Below are 22,310 nucleotides of genomic sequence, written 5' to 3'. Positions count from 1 at the left end.
TGGTGAAGAAAAATATCATTCCAGATGAAAACGATCTAAAAGAATATCACCAAAGCGTAAATGAAGAGAACAGATTCTTCGGATGAAATTTCACATAGTTATCATCTGAATGGTAGAATCAGAAGGAGGAAAGGGGGGGGATTGCCCCAGAAGTGGAATATAGGGTAGGCAGTGCTAACATATTTCCAGCCTTGTAGTTGAGGTAGGTAAAAAAAAGTGCATATATGTAGGTTGGAGATGGGTAACAGGGGAGCCGAAGTAAATTACGTAGTACACCAAATTGAAGGCTTACATGCGAGAAAATATGATTTGATTAGATCCTCATTATTTGGGACGTCAATTAAAATGTTTCAGAAAAATATTTATATTTGTTTATTGACATCACCAATCAAAATGACATTTGGCTATAAGTCACGTATATATCCTATTATTATAAAAGGAGATTCCATTATCAAACAGCGATTCATAATTTATCAATGTCACCTTACAAAGGATTATTACAGAAAGGAGAATAATATAGCAACTCTCCTGACATTATTTAGTAAGATTCAAACCAACTCCTCCATCTTGTAGTACCTCACAACATCTTCACGCCAGAGGGAGAGTGGGCACCTTTAATCACTGAAAGCTTTATCTGGCTACAGTAGGAGGGTATTCACACTGTGAGTTGATTAACAATGACCTTCCAAATTATATTTGACCTTGTAAAGAAAAAACAGACAGCGATAGCCTGTTCCCACCCACGCATGCTTGCTTCACCCTTGATCGACCTATTGAGGAGAGGGCAAATTGCTCCACTCTTTTTCTGCATGGGAACGGGGCTAGCCCGAGCTTGATCAAGCCCCTCATGAGAGGTGGGGTTAGCTGCCTGCATAATATATATATATACTGTATATATACTGTATATATACTGTATATATATATATATATATATATATATATATATATATATATATAATATATATATATATCTATATACATATCTATATATATATCTATATATATATATATGGGCAAATACACAGTAAACCAACACGAAATGATAACATAGAGGTTTTCCACCCCTAAAATTGATATTTCCAATGTTCTGTAATGTTCAATATTACTCATTTGAAGCAAAGAGCTAGAGTAAAAAGTTTCAACTTCCTACTTGAATTTTGAAAAAATGGCCCATTAGAATCCTATAGGAAAATAACAGTTGAACATTGACATACGGCAAGAAAATACAGCGGTTGCAAAACATTGACATACATCACATAGATGGCAATTTTTCATAAAGTTTGAAACATACTTAGTCTTTGACCTTTTCCTATGATGGCATACAGTCATGTCTAACTCACAACCAAATTAGAGTAATATATGATGTATATATCACGCTCAGTACAGCATGAAATAGATAACGGGCGAACATGTAAAAATTGTTCGACTGTTATAAATTTATGTTAAAAAATGGCATAACTCAAAAGATTTGAAATGTATATGATCCATGTTACTGCACTCAGAATCTTAGCCAGTAGTGGTTTATATAAACACTGAAAACATCATTTTTTGGTGCACATGGGGCACAGGTGGCAAACTTTAAGAAGTTTGACATACAAAAATGTAACTCATGTGTATGTCAATCTTTTTCAAACGTACCACTATACCCCCATGTGCATCATCAAATGCAGTTTCCATGGTTTTTATAAACTATTTCATGGTAGGAATCTGTATACACAAAAGGAACTACATGCACTGTATACTTTTTGAGTTTCGCAATTTTTTGTGGTACATTTATAACGGTCGAACATTTTTGATATACTGTTCGACCGTTACCTATTTCATGCGCTACTAAGCCTGATATGCATCACCTATTGCTCTCATTTGGTTGTGTGGCAGGTATGACTATATGCCATCATAGGAAAATGTCCAAGACAATATATATGTTTTAAACTTTATGAAAAATTGCCTGCCATGTGATGTATGTCAATGTGTTACAACCGTTATATATTTCTGGTGTATGTCAATGTTCCCCGTTATTTTTCCCATAGGATTCCAATGGACCAAAATTTCAAAATTCAAGTAGGATGTTGAAACTTTCTATGCTATCTCTCTGCTTCAAATAACTAACACTCATCCTAATAGAACAAAGAAAATACCAATATCAATACTGAAAACTGCATGTGTTGATTTGCGTGTTGGTTTACTATGTAAAGGCCCATATATATATATATTCCAAAACTTACTGGTTTGGATATTTACGAGTGACGAGCTTACCTGTCTCCTCACAACCTTAGCACCTCATTCTACCGTGCCTATAAAGTCCTGGTAAATAAATAACACTGTGCGCCCTCTATGACCGGACCCCCCTTCCGGTCCCTCCTCCTTTCTCATGAGACCATTCCTGAAGAGTGGCCTCACGGACGCGGGAGTGGGGGTGGCAAAGACTGGCCACCCCCAACGACCCCCGTCGAGTTAACTTCCCAAAGTGAACCCCTAACAAAAAATTCACTGACGCCTTCCTAGCAGGGGGGAGTGTAACCCTCCCCGGCGCAGCGGGAAGGGGGGACACTCTCCTGAACCCTGCAGGCGGAACTACCCCTTACACTAACAAGGAGCCTAAAGATTTACGGTCCGCCACTTGTTACCCTTAGACCAACTTAGGTGAGAACGTAAGTGGAAGACTATGTACGCAAACGCATACAGAAACACATAGGTACACTCACCGATAGACATAGTTGATGGCTCTCTGGTGGATGGTGGTTCTGTCTATCTGGTGTGAAGCTCGGAGTCGTGAGTCAAGTCGAGCGACCGCTCCTCCGTCCGGCTGTGTCCCACCACCCTCTCGGGGGAGGGAGGCGGGAATGGAGACAGGTAAGCTCGTCACTCGTAAATATCCAAACCAGTAAGTTTTGGAATATTTACTTCGCTCCTCGCTTACCTGTCTCCTCACAACCTTAGCACCGAGTGGCACTGCCCGATGGTGGGAGGCCCGAGGGGTGGGACCTGTTACCCACCGGACCTCGCATCACCGCGCTACCAAATGCCGCTTCGGCGTGTAAAGTGTCGGTCAAGTAGCAGGCGACGAACGTAGTTGGAGTTTTCCACGCTGCTGCTTTGAGTATGTCCTCTATCGGGATGCCGGCGAATAGGGCTGTAGAGGCCGCGACCCCTCTGACGTCGTGAGCCCTTGGTCGGGAGGTCCCCGATGTGAACGGGCATATGATCTCTACTAGCCACCTGGATAGAGTGTCTTTGGAGGCCGCTGCGTAGGGTGGTCGTGGTATGATGAAGAGAGAAGTTGATTGTCTTAACTTCTCTGTCTTGCTCAGGTACCACTTCAGTGCCCTGACTGGACACCATCGTTTGTCCTCGGCTACTGATGACATGGTCTTAATTTCCGGGATGAAAATGTCTCCTGGCAGGAAGGTCAAGGTCTGGTTCTTTGCCATAAATGACGGGTCTGGAACCATCCTCACCCCGTGGCCCTCAAATCTGATGTGATTCTGCTTGGTGGATAGGGCGTGGAGGCAACTCCTCCTTCTTGCTGACGCCACTGCGACGAGGAAGAGTGTCTTTTTTGTGAGGGCAGCCAGGGAGGCGTTAGCCATTGGTTCGTATGGTGGTCCTGCCAGGGCATGTAACACTGCTGAGAGTCCCCAGGAGGGGGCTAGCCGTCTGATCTGTGGGCGACGATTCGCCATGCCTTTGATGAGCTGTGCAATGTACGGGTTATTGCTCAGTGTGGAGCCATCTGGGAAGCCCTGGTGGATGGCAGCGATGGCCGACCTGTAATTCCTGATGGTGGAGACTTGTTTCCCCTCTCCAAAGAGTGAGAGGAGGAACTCGGCTATCTGTGTCACAGAGGCAGCAGGCAGCAGTATCTGTCTCGGTCGGCACCATTGGTCGAACTTCCGCAGACGGGAATCGTAAGTCGCTGCGGTCGTTCCCCTTCTAGCGTCGGCTGCCATCGCGGCAGCTGCTTCTGAAAAGCCTCTCTGTCGTAGGGAAGACCGGACAGCCTCCAGGCAACTAATTGTAACCCCTTGATGTCTGGGTGGGAGAGAGTTCCCTGTCTCTGGGACAGTAGGTGAGGCTTGTCCGGTAGACTCACTGGGACGTCCATGAGGAGTTGGGGGATCTCGGCGAACCAGGGTCTGCGAGGCCAGAACGGGGCTATTAGTGTGAACCTGCCCTTGGAGTTCCGAATTTTCCTGAGGACTTGTCCGATCATACACAGCGGCGGGAAGATGTACGCATCCATGTGGTCCCAGGAGAGGGACATTGCGTCCGTGTGGTAGGCCAGGGGGTGGAATCGTCTGGAACAGAAGGTCTGGAGTTTGTTGTTCTTGTGTGTTGCGAACAGGTCTATCGTGGGCCTGCCGAAGATCGAAAAGATTCTGTCGCAAGTCTCCTGTTCCAGAGACCATTCGTTGGGGTCTATATGCCCCCTGGATAAGGCGTCCGCCATAACGTTGAGCTTGCCTGCGATGTGGGAAGCCCGTAGGATCGTGCCGGAGTCCTCGGCCGCTGTTATCACCTCCCACGCGAGTCGGCACAGTCTCTCTGAGCGGGTGCCCCCCTGCCGATTGATGTAGGCCACCACTGTCGTGTTGTCGGTGAAGATTGTGGTTATCGTTCCCTGTACGTGGTCGTTGAAAACTTCCAGGGCTCTTTTGACCGCCATCATCTCTAGGATGTTGATGTGGAGAGATCTTTCTGTTTGGGACCACGTCCCCCATGCTGTGCGATTGCTCCAATGAGCTCCCCATCCGGACAGTGACGCGTCCGTCGTTATCGATGTCATTGGTAGCTGTATCGCAAAGGGTACCCCTGAACTCCAGTTGTTTGGGTCGAGCCACCATCGAAAGTGTTGGGTGACCTCCTCTGACCTGTAGATGAGCGTTGTTTTGTTTGGGTCTGTAGGGTCTGCGGACCTCAGCAGGTGCAGTTGCAGAGGTCGCATGTGTAGCCTGCACAGTCTCACTATATCGACGAGGCTGGCCATGAGTCCCAGGGCCCGGAGCCATGTCCCCGTTGGTGACCCCCGGTGTGCCAAGATCTGTTGTGTGGTCGCCTTGACTGCCGCGACTCTTTCTTCTGAGGGTCGGGCTACCCCGGTGGTGAAGTCCAGTATGGCCCCGAGGAACTGGATCGTCTGGGAAGGTGATAGCCGTGATTTCTTCTGGTTCACGATCCAGCCCAGTTCTTGAAGGGTCTGGAGCGTTTTGTGGACGTTGTTGGTTGCTTCCGATAGGCTGTTCCCTACTACCAACCAGTCGTCTAGATATACGTAGAGGGTGACCCCTCTTTTTCTGAGGTAGGCGACTACTGCTCCCGCGACTCTCGTGAAGGTTCTGGGAGCCGTGGCTAGGCCGAATGGGAGCGCCCGGAACTGGTAGTCTTGTTCTGCGTACCGGAACGCTAGGAATCGTCGGTGTTCTCTGTGTATCAAGATGTGCAGGTAGGCGTCCCGTAAGTCTACGGTCGCCGCTCACATGCCCTTTCTGAGTAGGGGTAATATTAAGTTTAAGGTCTCCATACGGAAGTGTTTTGGTCTGATGTGTTTTGTGTTCAGGGGTTTTAGGTTTAGAATGGGACGCCAGGTGCCGTCCCGTTTTTTGGTCAGAAAAAAGGAGGACCGGAAGAGTGGTCCCGTCTCTTCCGGAACTCTTGTAATTGCCTGCTTGGCCAGCAGGGCCAGAATTTCCCCTTCTAGGGCTAAGCGTTTGACGGGGTCCGTGGGTGTGAGTGTCTGCCTTCCTCCGCCCCCGAAGGGTGGGCTGGAGGAGAATTCTATTTTGTACCCGTGTCTGACTGTGTCCAACACCCACTTGTCCCCGCCAATAAATTCCCATTGCTGGGAGAAGTTTGTTAGTCTCCCCCCCACCGGCGGAATGGCCGCGGTGAGGTGGGCACCCCTAGGGCTGGGCGGCGAACGCTGGTCGAGTGGAGGAGTGGTCACTGTCCCGTCTGGTCGACGACGAGCCTCTGCCTCCTCTGGGGGCCCAGGGGCGGGTCGGACGGAAGGCTGCCCCCCGGCTTCTGCCTCTGAGAGCTCCTCTGCTCATAGATTTGGCGGGTGCTGCTCTCGTTCCCCTAGGTGCTCTGCTCTCCCTCGGGCGGAAGGGTCTGGTTCTCTGGGTCGGTGGGGGTCGGAGTTCTGATTTGGCCAGAGTCTCCCTTCGGGCCACCTCTTCCTGCAGTTTCTTTTGGAAGCAGCCCGCAAAAAGGTCTTCCCCGAGGATTGGTAGTTCCAGCATTCTGTCCTTCGCCTCCGTCGAAGGCCAATGGATGGCGGAGACGATGTTTTGTCTACGGGCCTTTACGGACCTGGTAGCGACCCTTGCAAATTGATCGTACGCGAGCCTGACGAGGGGGCCCAGCAGCAGGAGGAGCTGGCCCGCTTCGTCCCTGGATACTTGGCTGCTGTCCTCAGGGAGCTGTTGATGGTGTCGCATGAGGACTTCAGCTGATAGCATTAGTACCGATGCGAACTTCATGCCCGAACGGGCTGCCATGTCCATCTCTACCAAAAGCTCTTCTAGCTTCCTCTGGTCCGGGGTCTTGAACACGTGTGTGGATGAGGCCCCTTGTTCGGCTTTTAATCTCTCCTTGGCCTCCTGGGGGATGGTTGGGCATCTAAATAGATCCTTCCAGGCCTCGTCAGGTACCCTGACCGCTCTATCTGCCCTGGCCGGGAAGGCCGTCCACTTGGTCTTGTTGGCAATGGCCTCAAATCTGTCATAACAGGTTGCGTCTACTGGTATGGTAGTTTTGGGCTTATATGACGCTTCGCCGGTCGCCGTCAATTTTGATACCCGGCCCGCCTTCTGCGGTTGCGTCTCGGGTTCCTCGAACCCCAGGTGTCGTCTGAATATGTCTGTCGCCCGTGTTATTAGCTCCTGTGGGAGGGCTCCTCCTGTCGCGGGCGCTTCCTCCGGTTCGTAATTGTGGCCAAAGCTGTCCTCTATAGGATCGTAGTCGAGAGGATCTGGATCTATGGGCTCCCCTTCGTCCTCCAAGCCGGAAAGATTCACCGACGCTCTGCAATCCAGAGCGTCCGGGTCCGGGGCCGGTTGCGGGGCCATGGTCGATACGGGGCTGGTAGGGCCCGGTGCCACGTCGGCTACCGTGGACGTCCTTTGCTCCAGCAGGGGCCGTAGCAGGCCGGTGAGTTTGGATAGCCAAGCTGGTTCCTCTTCCTGACGCCGTCTCGGGGACCGGCGCCTCCTCTTGGATCTTCTGTATCCATCGTCGGAAGAGTCCGAGGACTCGTCGGAGATTGGAGAGTATCTCTTCCTCTCTCTCCGTCTTGGGGATCTTGTATGCGACCCCGATCTCTCCCTTCTGGGTCGGCGGGAGGACTCTCTCTCCCTACTTTCTCGGGCCGGGATCTCCGTCGGAACCCGCCTCTCTGGCTCCCTGTCCGGCTCCCTGGAACGGGACCGGCTCCGTCTCCGCGTCCCCTCGGTTGCTCTCTCTTTTGGACCCGAGCCTCCCACGGCCAGAGGGCCGCGCTCTGTGGGTCTGTGTAGCTGCGGCCCGGACTGAGACGGAGTCTCCAGCCCGGCCGAGCTGTGCCTCTGCTTTGGAGGTCTTTTCTTGGCAGGAGCCTTGCCTTTGCTCCTGCCCTTCCCTCTGGCCGTAACTGATCCGGACGTAGCCGGGGCCGTTAGGGGAATTCTTTCTCTTTCTCTTTCCTCTCTCTCTACCTCTTTCTCTCCTTCGGCCCTCTCATGGCCACTCTCCTCCACCTCTCTCTCTACTACTCCCTCCTCATCTCTATCTCCCGTTATTCCTGGAACCTCCGGCGCCCCGATTGCGCTCGGGATCGAGTCCAGCCTTCCCTGGAGCTTGCTACGTAAGCCCTCAAGCCACAGGTCGATGTCCTGCCACTGAGCTGGTGTAAACTTAATACACACCAGGCAGGGGTCTCGTCGAGTGCAGGATCTGCATTTTGGACAAAGGTCGTGCTCGTCCCAGGCTCTGCCTGGGCGAAACATAGAGCAGTTGATGCACTTCAATGGATTGCGTGACATGCTGAATAACCGGATTAAGGAAGATTACTTCTTAGTGATAAATGAACAACAATAGAAGCTTAACGTAAGAAGGGAGAACTAGGGAGGGAATTATGCTTAGGTGGAGCGTAGCGTAACCTAGCAACGGTAAACAAGGTAACGCTACGGGGTGGCCTAACGAGAAAATGGAAGCTGAAACGAAAATGAGAGAGCGAGAAATACATACAAAAAGGAGTGAATATACGTGAGCAATATGAATCCCCAAAAGGGGGACGAGAGAAACTAATTGGGGGGAAGAAGCTAGTAAACAAGCTAAGAAAACACAATAACAACAAGACGCTTTAGCGTGGGGAGGAATAGGGCGGGAACCTAGGCAGTTTCGCGGAACTGCTAACCCCGCCGAAAACCAACCCGAGGAGGAAACGCACTACGAAAACAGTCCCCAAAACCCTCCCTTTTGACAAAAAGGATACTTATCGGTCAGGAAAGGACTGTCAAACTTCTAAAGATCCGAAGCTAAAAAACTTCCGGCGATCGTCGAAGAAAACCAAGACAATTTTCCAAGGAAACTATCCACAAGAAAAATATGCGTGTAGGCACTTGGAATGGTAGAATGAAAAAGGAGGAGGGACCGGAAGGGGGGTCCGGTCATAGAGGGTGCACAGTGTTATTTATTTACCAGGACTTTATAGGCACGGTAGAATGAGGTGCTAAGGTTGTGAGGAGACAGGTAAGCGAGGAGCGAAGTAAATATATATATATATATATATATATATTTATTTTAATCCACTACGAAAACGTATGTGTAAACACTTTGGATGGTAGAATGAGAAGGAAGGGCAACGACCGGGGGAGCCGGTCGCTGAGGGTGCACAGTGTTAAAAGATTACCAGGGCATACTAGACACGGTAGAATGAGGTGCTAAGGTTGTGAGGAGACAGGTAAGCGAGGAACGAAGTAAATATTTATATATATATATATAAACATATAGTTAACCACTTGCAGAATGAGGCCTAAAGTCTCTACATCTGGGTTACATGACAAATTTGGATGAACTGCCTGATCAAACACATACTTAGCTGGGTATACGATGAAGTGAAACAGGTTTACTAGTACTAAGGATTCTACGTACCGATCAGTTTAGTTACGTTTTAATTTTGCTATTAACTTTTTTTCTCCTGATGCGCTATGATTAAATTTGGATGAACTGCCTGATCGAACACATATTTAGTTGGGTATACGATTAAGTAGAACAGGTTTACTAGTACTAAGGTTTTTACATACCAATCAGTTTAATTACGTTTAAATTTTGCTATTAACTTTTTTCCCCCTGATATGCTGTGATTAACTCACAAATGTTAATTTCTGTTGGTTGTGCACGTGTATCAATAAAGATTAATATCACGTAATACCTAATATTGCTTTTCCTATATGAACAGCAGTCACTCTACTCTAAAAAAAAGTCCACAGAGATTGTAATACCAGAGCTCTGCTGAATCAGAAGAAGCATTCTGAATGGTATGTTCAGAAGGGAGAGGGCCAATTTCTTTCATAGAAAGGGTCATTGGGGGCGCAGTGCAAGAATGCTACCAGTGATTAGGCTAGAGTGGATCGGAGTGCATATGTACAGGAGAAGACAGAACTCTAGGAAAGAAGTACATTGCTAGCAGTTTATAGTGTTCCTGATTTGATTAGAACTACTTGCAGCTCACTGCACACTGCCTCTTCCCAAGTCTGATATCAGAGAAGTCTATTTCCTTGATCGGAGCTGGAAGACAAAAAAAATATTTTCATATATTACTGAGGGAAAGAGCTTTCTATCGGACCAGCCATTGCCCCTCTCTCCCCTCCTTCTCCTCCCTTCCCCCTTCACCCCCTCTCTTGTTTTATCATGTTACTTAAAAGATGACTGCGGGCAGACCTTTTGGGGATTTTACCGCTGTAAACTTGTAGTCCAAAAGGAAACAAAACTTTGAGCACAGGTAATGATTCTTTTTCCCAAGATTACAAATAAATAGTTCAACAGAACACCCATGGATGAAATGCAGCCTCTGTAACAGCTCCCTGCACCAACAACATTATTCAATGAAAACTTTGCCAAGGGAATGATGTCACATGAAGTCCTTAACAATGTTGTTCTTCAATTTATTTTTGGCAGTGTTCCTGACAAGGATGGTGGAGCTGACCGAGTGGCCAACAGGTGTCACACAAATCGACCATATTGAAACAACACCCTCGCCAGGATTTGGGTGACATTAAATATCTGCAACTACAGCATATCAATCTACTACATATCCTACAGTCTAGCAATAAATGGTACTGACCTGTTCTCCACCTACTGTACCAGCCAAAACAAGGACACATGTGTAACACCACAGACAATTAAATCTTCTTTCTTTTATGGTGACTGGAGGTGTGAGGTGTGCTAACAGAAGGTGATGCAAATTGACATTGTAAAGATTTGAAGCTTTAATAACCCATTTATGAACTCTAGCCTTGACTTTGTCTTGTGCCCTTGTCATACAATCTTGGTTGTTAATTGATTAGTGCTCTTATAATGGATTTAAGTTACAATAGGGCTAGTACTACTCTTGTACACAGGTTGGGAGGACTACAGTGGAATATACTGTTTAGCTTATCATATGTGCTGTATAACCTAATCCTGGGGTGTGAACTTCATTTAATACTCTGCCAGAATACTGACAGAAAAATATGCTAATCAATGGCCATGCTTCTTTCTCTTCTGAGTTGTGTCGACGAACATCGTCAAGAAATACCCTATTGCTACAGCATTATAAGAAATCACTCAATACATCCCACCACAGTTGTACAGGATTGCATACAGAAGTCATTGCACAATATCAGGTAGGCAAAACGTCCGCAGGAAGCTTAGTTTAATTTGACTCATTTGCCAAGCGCAAAATAGATGAAGGAATGATTGATCAAATTCACTGACACGCTATAAGTTGACAATAGCCCCTCAATGGTAAAAACAACAGGGATTTTACAAGGGCATTTTTCATCTCATGTCGCCCCAAAATCTCCCCAATGATGTTATTTCGTGAGCTCTACTGGACATAACGAGCGTGGAATGGCCCCTCCGCCCCTGTGTATTTCCAACGCTGATATACATGTACACAATGTAAACCCAATCTCTTTTTTTTTTCGGTTTATGTCTCAAAGCAATACCTCCTGCATGACCTGTCACAGTTCTTCTATATTCGAGGTAAAATATCTTTGATACGCAGACAAAATTCAAATCTTTTTCTTCAAGGTCAAAAGTCACTCGAAATGTATTGTAAGATTTGGCAAAGTTTTCATCTATATTGTCCATTGCAGTGTCTGCTACAAGGATCACCAAACTAATTTCAAATAGGAGCATGCCCAAATCCCCTTGAAAGCTTCCGTCCATCATTTTTGTGTTTTCTTGTTCAGCAAACTAGCCGAGGTTAAAGCTAAGTGTACCTGGGATGAGCAAGCAAGCAAAAACAGTGATCAAGGAGATCCTTAGATCTTGAGACTCAAGCTCCTCAAAGAAGGCACGAACCTGAGGTCAATTCTGGATAGCTATCATTTTGAAAATAATATTAGACCTTGAGTTCAGAAATCTAGAAAGTGTGGAGAGGGAAAGGGGTTTGGGGGGAAGTGGGGAGGGGGGTTAGGAAACGGCTAGGCCTATGATTGTATGTTAAGTCCAACATGTTGTGTCACAGGTGTAACATCGTTTATGGGCACTAGTACAGTAGGTACCATTTGTTCCCATGTACATATTTTGGAACTCAAACTTTGGAATGAATTTGCCAAATATGACAGATTAAAAGTACAAAGACATACAGTGGGACATTGACATATATTATAAAACTTACTGGTTTATATATTTATGAGTGACCCACTTACCTGTCTCCCCACAACCTATGCACCGCATTCTACCGTGTCTAGAATGCCCTGGTAATCTTTTAACACTGTACACCCTCACTGGCCCAAATGGCCTTCCTTCATTTTTCTACCCACAAAGTGTCTCAATGTGTTTTTCGGAGTTAGAAAAATTTTCGCGAAATTCGCCCGGATTACCTTGGATTTATACTCTAGAAGTTTCCTATCAGGACTTCTGCACTTCCAAGGATCTTTTCCAGCCTGATAAGTATCCTTTTCTTGTAGGGAAGGGTGTTTTTGGGGGCTGTTTTTAGTGTACACTCTCGCCCATGCGTTCGTTTTTTCTTACGTAACGTTTTTAGGGTAACAGGTAGTAGCTCTGCGAGACTACTTCGTTCGTTGCCTATACCGCCTTGTTTACGCAGATAGGCATAGGTTGTGGGGAGACAGGTAAGTGGGGAACGAAGTAAATATACTACATACAGAGTCAATATCAATCCATCCAATTTTTTGTCCACAGAGAGTGCCTAAAGAGCAACAGGAGAAAATCCTTTCAAGTATGATTTGATTTTTGCGGCTTCTTGAAAAGCAGGAATGAAGTACATGCGTTACGAAAATTAGTTCAGGACCAATTTAAAGCCTTCAGAGAGCGGTGTGGGAAATTTGTTTCTCCATGAGAAAAAGAGGCTTGCTTCAACAATTGATGATAACTTTGAGGCTCTCAGTTCGTGTTTAAAAATCTATATTTGGTTGTGACACCAAAATCTGAACTTGTCATGAATGGCCAAATTGTCTGCCACTGGAGGTGAAGGGACTTGAAGGCCTTTAGTGTGTATGTCCATGGGGAAATTATATGGAGTGTGCTTAATACTGTACATTTAGGCTATAACCCAAAAGTGACAGTAGGGCCAAACTATCTATCCAGAAAATTGCATCATCCTTGCTACTTGGAACTGTGACAGCAATGCAGAAAAACACACAGAAGCTGATTTACTGCAAAGCTGTGTCAACAGTATAAGAGTGAGTCAGTGCGTGAGTGTGTGTGTGTGTGTGTGTGTGTAAAGCTCTTCAGATATTAGAACACACAGTGTGACTTAATTTTATATGTAAACAAATTATATATCATTATGTCATATCTAGGCAAACTATAAGTTTAATTCCAAAGTTCTGAGGCTACACCTGAGCATCAGCAAATTACGGAAGGATGTCCGATAGAAGTTACCAACCACTAAGATTACACAAAGACTTCGACACCTCTTTAGAGTACACAAACTAACTTCTATTGTAACAAACTGAGAAGATCGATTTAATCTGGTGTGAAAAAGTAGGCAGTAAACCGCATGTTCTGTCCGGATTAAAAGTGAATATTGTTGGAGTAAAATGTACAAAAGCGTCCGACCGTCCGGAGGTGTCAGAAAACGTCCTAAAGTGTCCTAAAGTGTCTGGAAACGTCTGAAAACGTCGCGTCCGGACGGTCGTGTCAACCTCGACGGAACACCACTGTAGACACTTTGGGTGGTAGAATGAGGAGGAAGGTAGGTAGGTTGACCAAACGTGACTGGTCACTGCAGGAGGTCAGTATTCTAAAGGTTACCTGGTTACTCTGGTGTACAACCAATAGTGCAGATGGTTTGAGGAGACAGGTAACCAAGGAAGAAAATAAAATACCAACAGAGGGTTACCATAGTCCAAGATGTAAGGAGAGATATCATCAGCAAGAAACCGACCAGAAACTTTGGTCGAAAAGACACTTTGGCCAGAGAGTTAAAAGTGGCCAGTCACCGATGTGCTCGGAGCTGAAAGATCTACGACTCTGTGCAGCTAGTTATGTGGAGAGTGGTTAGTGTGGAGGGAATTCAAGTCATATCTTTCTCAAAACTAGCGCCAGGATAAGCATAGTTATGCACCACACAACATGTTCGCTTTTGCTTGTTCACCCCATGATCAAATGATTGCCCATTTCATATGAGAACATTCTATGTGACCTCAAATGACCTTTGATTATCACCGATACCAATAGAGTTCTTTTACTCACTAAAGGTGCATCTACACACCAAGTACATGAAGCTCTCTCCAGGAGTGAAAATTCTGTTATTACACAACTTTCAGTCACTTTGGTGACTTCATGTGACCTTTGAACCTCCACAAAAATTGTGGGTATAATCAGTAAGGTGTAGATACATATTTAAACCATGCATTTAATCACTGCAACTTTACTTTTGGACATATTTAGAAGCTTTCGAGCTCTTTACTGACCTAAAATGACAAAAAGCAAAATGGTTCTTCTACTCACTATCTTGGATCAACGTACCATGTATGTAAAGTTCATGAAAGTTTTCCTAAATTTGAAATTATGAAGGTGTGCAGTACTTTGATCTCTACATGGAAAACATCAGTTAGGGAGTTTGTTCTTAATTTACTAACTTGTGATACACATGCCAAGTATAAAGCTCATCTCAACTTTGCCTTTGAAGTTATATGGAGTTCACAAACCAATTTCAGACATCCACCCCTGTTGACCTCAAATGACCTGGAACCATCACAGAATACAATTGCTTCCTCATACTCAATAAGGAGGATCCAGGCAGGATCATATTTTGTTAAGGTTTTACAAGCCAAGGTGACAAACAATTTCCTTCACTCACAGAGACACACACACATGCTATCAGCGTCCCATCTAGATAATATCAGAGTTTGCCTTTGGCAAGGAATCAAAAAAAATAATAAGTGACCACCAAAATATTATTGCTGGGAGGGCTAAAAATAATACACCCAGGATGCATTGCTGTGACTCAATTGGTAAGTGTTTTTCAAGTTCTCAGCAAAGAACCATATAAAGGTTCATCTCAATCCCAGTTGACACAGAAATAGGTCACCATTTCCCACTGAGAATTTCAAACCAGTTTTCATTCAACCACAAATGACATTTGATCTAGCTCTGATTGGTTTGTACAGTAATGGTACATGTATGTTTCCTATCACTTCTCACTAGCAATTGTCAACAATCGTGTAATTCAAAAAGAAAAAGAAAAAGGGAAGCATCATTTGGGAAAAGTGACATATGTATGTATGCACTCTATTTCAGAATCTTGAAACGTTCACCTCTCCTTCCCTGTAGCCAAAATGATGAATTCAGCCAACTGGGGCATCTAGGTATACGGATCAGATTCAGCCAAATGGGACATCTAGGTATATGGATCAGATTCAGCCAACTGGGACATCTAGGCATACGGATCAGATTCAGCCAAATGGGACATCTAGGTATATGGACCAGATTCAGCCAACTGGGACATCTAGGCATACGGATCAGATTCAGCCAACTGGGACATCTAGGCATACGGATCAGATTCAGCCAACTGGGACATTTAGGTATATGGATCAGATTCAGCCAACTGGGACATAGATGGATCAGCTTCAGCCAACTGGGACATCTAGGTATACTGATCAGATTCAGCCAACTGGGACATCTAGGTACATGGATCAGATTCAGCCAACTGGGACATCTAGGTATATGGATCAGATTCAGCCAACTGGGACATCAATGTATATGGATCAGATTCAGCCAACTGGGACATCTAGGTACATGGATCAGATTCAGCCAACTGGGACATCTAGGTACATGGATCAGATTCAGCCAACCGGGACATCTAGGTATATGGATCTGATTCAGCCAACTGGGACATCTAGGTACATGGATCAGATTCAGCCAACTGGGACATCTAGGTACATGGATCATATTCAGCCAACTGGGTCATCTATGTATATGGATCAGATTCAGCCAACTGGGACATCTAGGTACATGGATCTGATTCAGCCAACTGGGACATCTAGGTATATGGATCAGATTCAGCCAACTGGGTCATCTACAGTAGGTACATGGATCATATTCAGCCAACTGGGACATATAGATATATGGATCAGATTCAGCCAACTGGGACATCTAGGTCAAGGATCATATTCAGCCAACTGGGTCATCTAGGTATATGGATCAGATTCAGCCAACTGGGTCATCTAGGTATAGGTGGATAAGATTCAGCCAACTGGGACATCTAGGTACATGGATCAGATTCAGACAACTGGGTCATCTAGGTATATGGATCAGATTCAGCCAACTGGGTCATCTAGGTACATGGATCAGATTCAGCCAACTGGGACATCTAGGTACATGGATCAGATTCAGACAACTGGGTCATCTAGGTATATGGATCAGATTCAGCCAACTGGGTCATCTAGGTACATGGATCAGATTCAGCCAACAGGGTCATCTAGGTATATGGATCAGATTCAGCCAACTGGGTCATCTAGGTACATGGATCATATTCAGCCAACTGGGTCATCTAGGTATATGGATCATATTCAGCCAACTGGGTCATCTAGGTATGTGGATAAGATTCAGCCATTTGCGATGATAGAGCATTTGGAATTTTGTGTTGGGTAGACGATTCCCAGTATTAACCAAATTTTGATATATTTGAAAGTGACAAGTTCATCTCCCCACAACCTCAGCAATCTCTCTCTCTCAACTATAAGTAAAGAAAATTGGCACACCCTCAGCTGGCTGGCCTCTACTTCCTTCTCATTCTACCAACCAAAGTTCCTAGACGTGTGTTTACCAATTGATGGTACTTGTTATACCTTTTCCACTACGCATGTAGTCCGTACCCATCTAGATTACCACCGTCAGTCGAAGTACATTCTGAGACTAAGCACCTACTGAAATACCTTGCCCCTCCCCTTCCCACCCCCTCCTTAAACAGTTGCTTACACGAAAGTGCTTCATTTAGGGAATCAGCAATGACAATCACATGAATACTCAAAGCAGTGACTTGCACATTTTGTGCACAAGTATTCTCTCAGCCACATTTTTTTTACAACACAATCATGGCAATGTCAAATTAATGTCACTCAGTCTGTAAAGTATTTAGTTCAATTGGTAATAAAAGAATGGTTTTGGTGTATGATGAATACTCCTAATCAAAAAATTTAAATAAATAAAAAATGAATGAATATATAAATAAAAACCAATAAACAGTGCCTGCTTGAGAATTTTATCTTAGAATTTGAATTGAATTATATTACTCACTAATTACATGAGTGGAATCAATAAAAAAAATCTCCTATAAACATTGGTACCTTTTACCATAGGACAAATACTGTAACATCAATATTATATGGGGAAATCCCTGCTTTAACAAAACACAAGCAAATATTGAAATTGCAATTCTGAGGAAAATAGTTGAGTATGCATGGAAGAGCACTGGGTCATTCCATATCAAATCACCAAATTTTGGGGTATGTTGTAGTTCGACATCTTTGAAAAATTCCCAAATTACAAAATAATGATTACAATGCTTTCCTATACTATATTTGCAAGTTGTGCAACTCTTAAGTTGCTATTTCATGCTGCGATTCAGCATGAGGTAGGGGTTTTGATGCCAATTTTTTACCAAAGTAACCATGTTAGAGCTGTCAGGGTTTTATACTTTAATTATAAGTATGAAGTTCTTACACCTAAACAAATTTCAGAGTTCTAGCTGTTCTCAATATTAATTTATGAAGTTTATGAATTTATGAAGTAATGTTTGTACTAGACATAACAACTTGTGAAAAAATCAAGTACCCTGAAGCAATGGTTTAGGAGCAATTCATCACTAAAAATAGCACATTATTTAGTGAAAAGTACAAAAATTGAATATTTTGACACTTTTAAGTTGACCTAACTCCACAAGACAATATTTTTGGAGCCTAATTTTTTTATTTTCCTGTTCTATGGGATAGACTCTATAGGCATCTGTAATAGAAAGGTAGTAGAATGTTTAATTGCTGAGAAATGAGACCTCAAAAGTCAAGAAAATGCCAAAATGCCATGGTGGCGATCAATTGCGGAATTTCAAAGTGTGATAAATCCACCAATTGTAAAGCAATGCAACTGAAATTTTCAGAATATGCTTATTTCATGGTGGTCCAATCATACAAAAAATTTGGGAATTTTTGGAGAGGGTGCAGCAACAGCCATCCGTGATTTGACACGGAATGACCCCACTATAAATTATTCACTACATAGTACTTAGCATACCATGCTGTCTGTTCAGTGTCTTCACCATAGCCTGCCATGCTAAAAATTGTTACCAACTTTTATCAGTTTTACAGTACTTAGGTAGATGAAGAAGTGCATACATATGTTGGTCAGAGACAGGTAAGCAGGAGTGTAGGTAAGATAGATGCGAAGTACAATCTACTGTAGCCCCACCATGCAGGCAGTGTTAATCATTCTCTTCATGGGGTGGGGGAGGTTTATCGAAATACAATCTACTGTAGCCCCACATGTAGGCAGTGTTATTCAGTCCCTTCATAAGGAGGTGTATCTGTGTTCAAAGCGGTTAAAATGGTACCAATTTTGTTAAACTGTAGGTTCAAAAGTAGATGAAGTTAGGTGCATATGTTGATTGGAGACAGGTAAGGGAGGAGTGAGGTGATATACATACAAATCTCTTGCAACCAGAGGCCAAATGATTTGCTCAAGAGAGTTGAACAGGATCTATCATTAACAGTATCAAATTGATATGAAACGATAGGAATGTACAAATGATATATGACTTAACTGATATGAAAAAATATGTAGAGAGTGGAGGAGACAGACCTGTAACAAAATCACATCTGAGTTGCTTTATTTTTTGAAACCAGAAAAAGTACAAATTTTATGGTGACAAAAAATGAATCCCTTGTGAGCGTGTGTGCATTGAGGTTTGCGTACATCATTACTTAGCATTCAATGAACTTTCATAGAGTCACCTAACAACCAGGTTGCAACACTTGTTCATGCACCCTTTTGCATTTAGATGAGGCTTGGCCTGGGTGTGTCCCATGTACAGTACTGTACACTGTACAGATGATGTCAATTACTATCAATTCATATGGAAGGTCTTGCAGGCCATCAACCTTATAACAAACAAAGTTGACTATGGCTTCCCATCTGAAGATCAAGTTTGGAAGGGAAAAAATACCTTCATAAAATTTATGCCTGTCTATTGAACCTTTCTCTCCTTGGGTAGAAGTAAAGTTGCCATTATTAGAAAAAACTCATTCAAAAAGCAAAAACAAACTGTGCTCTATATTTTGTTATCCTATTCAAGCACACTCCCAAGTGAATGGCAGCTACATGAATGACTGTACACTGGTAGCTACTGAATGCCAGAAAGCAAGCATCCTCCCATTAAGCCCTAATGGTGTGTGACATGTAACTGAGCAAGCCTATTTACCTGGAAGGCAGCTCTACTTGCGACCTATGCCCCCAAACAAAGCAATGAGCTATGCGTGGGTCAAGAGGTCAGTAATAGATTTTTCTACTTGTAAGACAAAGCTCTTAACAGCAAACACAAGTGGTATGGTCCGCTCATATTACAGCCACAATGGCTGTGAAGGGAAAACATTCAGAACAGTACTGCATTAGCAACACATATCAACAGTACATACAATACAGCAGTGAGGTTGTGACAGGTTACAGTGTTTGCTTTTATGAAATTAACTGTGGAAACAAGCCAACCAGAGTGGATAGAAAAGAGACTTTAAGGCCTCTCCACCAATGGTTAAAAATTCTTTATCCATCTGTTCTGAAGTGCTGTTTACATACAAAGTTTATCTGAGTCCAAAAGGTTCAGATACCGGGCCATATATCTCTGCTAAGTAAACTCAATTTATATTGATGGTCACCACAGAACTTGTTTAGACTTTACAATCATGCAGTGGATTCCCTAGTATGTACTGTTTCCAGGGGAACATTTCTTCTTCTTTTTTTCACTTTTTCCCCCCTTTTCTTCTAACAAGCTTGTTCATCAAGTTTTTGCTGCACTGTTGACAAAAGTTTCTGCAGTTTGCAATTAATCCAGTATACATGTCAGTACTATATACAACATAATGTGTAGCCTGGGCAACCTGAATGTGTCATGTATTAAACAGGTAAGCAATGTATTGTACTAGTGCTCAGTAGTCATTTAGTCAGAGACTACTTAGTAAGTACTTTATTGTGTTATACCAGCATTACTGCAATCATTGCGATAAAACTTTGTGCTGATATCATCACAGCCTGCGAAAGCATTACAACTGCCTTTAATAGGTCTGCCTAGCCAACCAGAAATCTTACACACATATACAGTACATTTATTTGCATCCAGAAAAACCAAAAGGCATAATTGATTCCTTGTCACATTGTACAGGATATGTTAGAATATGTTACAATGTAAACACTGATTTCTAAGTATTGACCACTTTTTGACTTATCAGCAAGGTCCTCTCACTTACTGCACGTTCAAGACACATGTATGCACTTCTTAGGTACTGGTACACATACTTTTCAGCTACGCTTATTTTTATAGGTACAGTACTGTATTTTTAAATATATACGCATACAAAACCATACACTATTCTGTAAGTTATCAGGTTAACAAGAGTTTGCAAATGACCTTTGCCTTCACAGAAATTCAAAGGGTTACCACAGTGTACCTACATAGTACATAGATTTTGTTTTTCTTTTTTTCAGCAGACTTTGACCTATTGACCTTTTCACAGCCTTAAAACCTCTCACATCAAAGTGCAAGGAGCTAACCCACACGAAACCCCCTCCCCCTCCCCCCCTCCCCCCGTACCGTATTCCGTCACGAAATCGCTGCAATGTTGTTTGATATTTGATTATACAAAACTGAAAATTATAATTGACATACTAGTGTTCAAGACTACTTGATATGACATTGTTCAATGTGGTCCATGTATATATAATTGTAATATAGTGATAGCTGCATGAATTCACTATCAAGCCAATAAAGGATCCGGGTACCTTTCAGACCCAGACCTTACTAACAATGTAGGGCAGGTACCTTGAATGCCCCATTGTAAACACTACTTATTTACTTGACCTTAGGGTCATTGGGGGGTGCAATGCAAGGATGTTACTGCCAGTTAATAGGCTAGGGTAGAAACAGACTTACATGTAGGTGTGCATAAACTGTAGAGTAAAGAAGACAGGTCAATGAGGAGTGAAGTATATTTTATGAAACTTAGCAGCATTCCAATATGAACACAGGTTGAGAAGTTACAGTATATCACAACGGAAGTTAGGAGCAGAGAATGGGGGTGGATCAGTTTATTATCAATTTTACCGTTTGGGGGGGGGGGGGGGGAGTACAGTAAAGAATCCAGGGATTACCAAAAAAAGGAGGAAATCTATGGCCAGAGTTGCCGACCACCAGCACAGCGAAAGATTCGATAATCTCGAGGTCACATACAAAACTCCCTCAACTCCCATGATGGGGGCAAAAAGAAGGATTTTGATACTTACTTGAAACAAAAAATTGTGCTTTTCCACTGCAAAATGTACCAAAAGAGTTTCTTGCACAGCACCTATAAATCCCTGCGTTAAAATCCACTGTCACATTTCTAAGGTGAAGGGACCCGTTCTGATGTGTTCGATGATGGTTCGTATTATTTATCCAACGACCATCTCTTGTCCAAAATATTTCAGTATCGCCCCTGCTGTTTACTGAGCAGGGCCACGTGTAACTGTCCCCCTCGCTCACGAGGATCACCTTAGGGTCCAGTGACACAGAGCAGTCTGTGGCGACAAGCAGCTCTTGCCTGTCATCGTCCAGCTCATTTTCACTGTGGCAGTGATAAACTCCCTCATCTGAAGTCCTGCTCGCATTTGATATGTACAAAGATCCATTCGGAGCTATCCTACTATGATTTATTGGCTTGTTATCCAGCGTCCATGACGCCGGCCTTCCGTTACTTCCGTTTGAACTGCAGTCCCAAATAAATGTGGCACCTTCTTTCACGATCCTTACTTCAGTTGTTATCGATGTACACTTTCCTGTGACAAGAAGATAAAAAAAGCATTGATGACAAAGTCGGCTACTGTTCCTTTCCATAGAGAAATCACATTAAAAAAAAGCAGAATGATGATGTAACATGAGCAGTTTTCTTTATGAATCTGGCGTTATGTATATTGAGGGTGTACAACATACTTGATCTTAGTAATACAATGGAAAGCAGTGTGTTGCCACAAACAATCAATTTACAATGACACAGGCTGTCCTGAAATTACCATTGACCTCAACAACAAGCTACTTGTACTAAATGTGAAACATCAACATACTACATATGACATCGGTCCTTGTTGAAATATTGTGTACAACATGGTTTTCACAATCTGGTGATTTTAAACGAATATTGATCTCCGCCCACAACATTAGGCTTCTTGTACTCAGTGTGGTACAATTACATACCAAATATGCGATCTGTCCAAGCTTCCCTTCGATACTATGTTTAGGAAGGTGCGTTGGTGCAGAGAGACAGGTAAGAGGGGAGTGAAGTAAATGTTTGGCATTTGTTGACTTTAAATGAACTTTGACCTCCACCAAAAGCAATAGGCTTCCTGTACTTAAT

The 22,310-nt window shown here is 43.7% G+C and overlaps 2 protein-coding genes across 2 annotated transcripts in view; both read right to left on the bottom strand.

The window, feature by feature from the left end:
- LOC139966982 (protogenin B-like) overlaps positions 1-22,310 on the bottom strand; it is an 80,747-nt gene that overhangs the window by 51,823 nt on the left and 6,614 nt on the right. Inside the window, exon 2 of the mRNA XM_071970527.1 lies at positions 21,205-21,735. Within this exon, the coding sequence (XP_071826628.1) occupies positions 21,205-21,735 (531 nt within the window). The remainder of the gene's footprint in view (positions 1-21,204; positions 21,736-22,310) is intronic.
- Positions 5,475-8,652, bottom strand: LOC139966980 (uncharacterized). The gene is made up of 2 exons (XM_071970524.1): positions 8,474-8,652; positions 5,475-8,022 (listed from the first exon to the last, which is right to left on the bottom strand). Exon 2 carries the CDS (start codon positions 8,019-8,021, stop codon positions 5,901-5,903), a length of 2,121 nt encoding a protein of 706 aa, XP_071826625.1. The 5' UTR covers position 8,022; positions 8,474-8,652; the 3' UTR covers positions 5,475-5,900.

Source organism: Apostichopus japonicus, chromosome 4 (assembly GCF_037975245.1).
Source record: "Apostichopus japonicus isolate 1M-3 chromosome 4, ASM3797524v1, whole genome shotgun sequence".
In the NCBI taxonomy this organism is placed as follows: Eukaryota; Metazoa; Echinodermata; class Holothuroidea; order Aspidochirotida; family Stichopodidae; genus Apostichopus; species Apostichopus japonicus.
This window is presented reverse-complemented; position numbering and strand designations above follow the sequence as displayed.

What these genes read in the sequence shown, in the direction of transcription:
- LOC139966980 (XM_071970524.1), bottom strand. Translation starts at nt 8,021, where the DNA reads ATGTCACGCAATCCATTGAAGTGCATCAACTGCTCTATGTTTCGCCCA.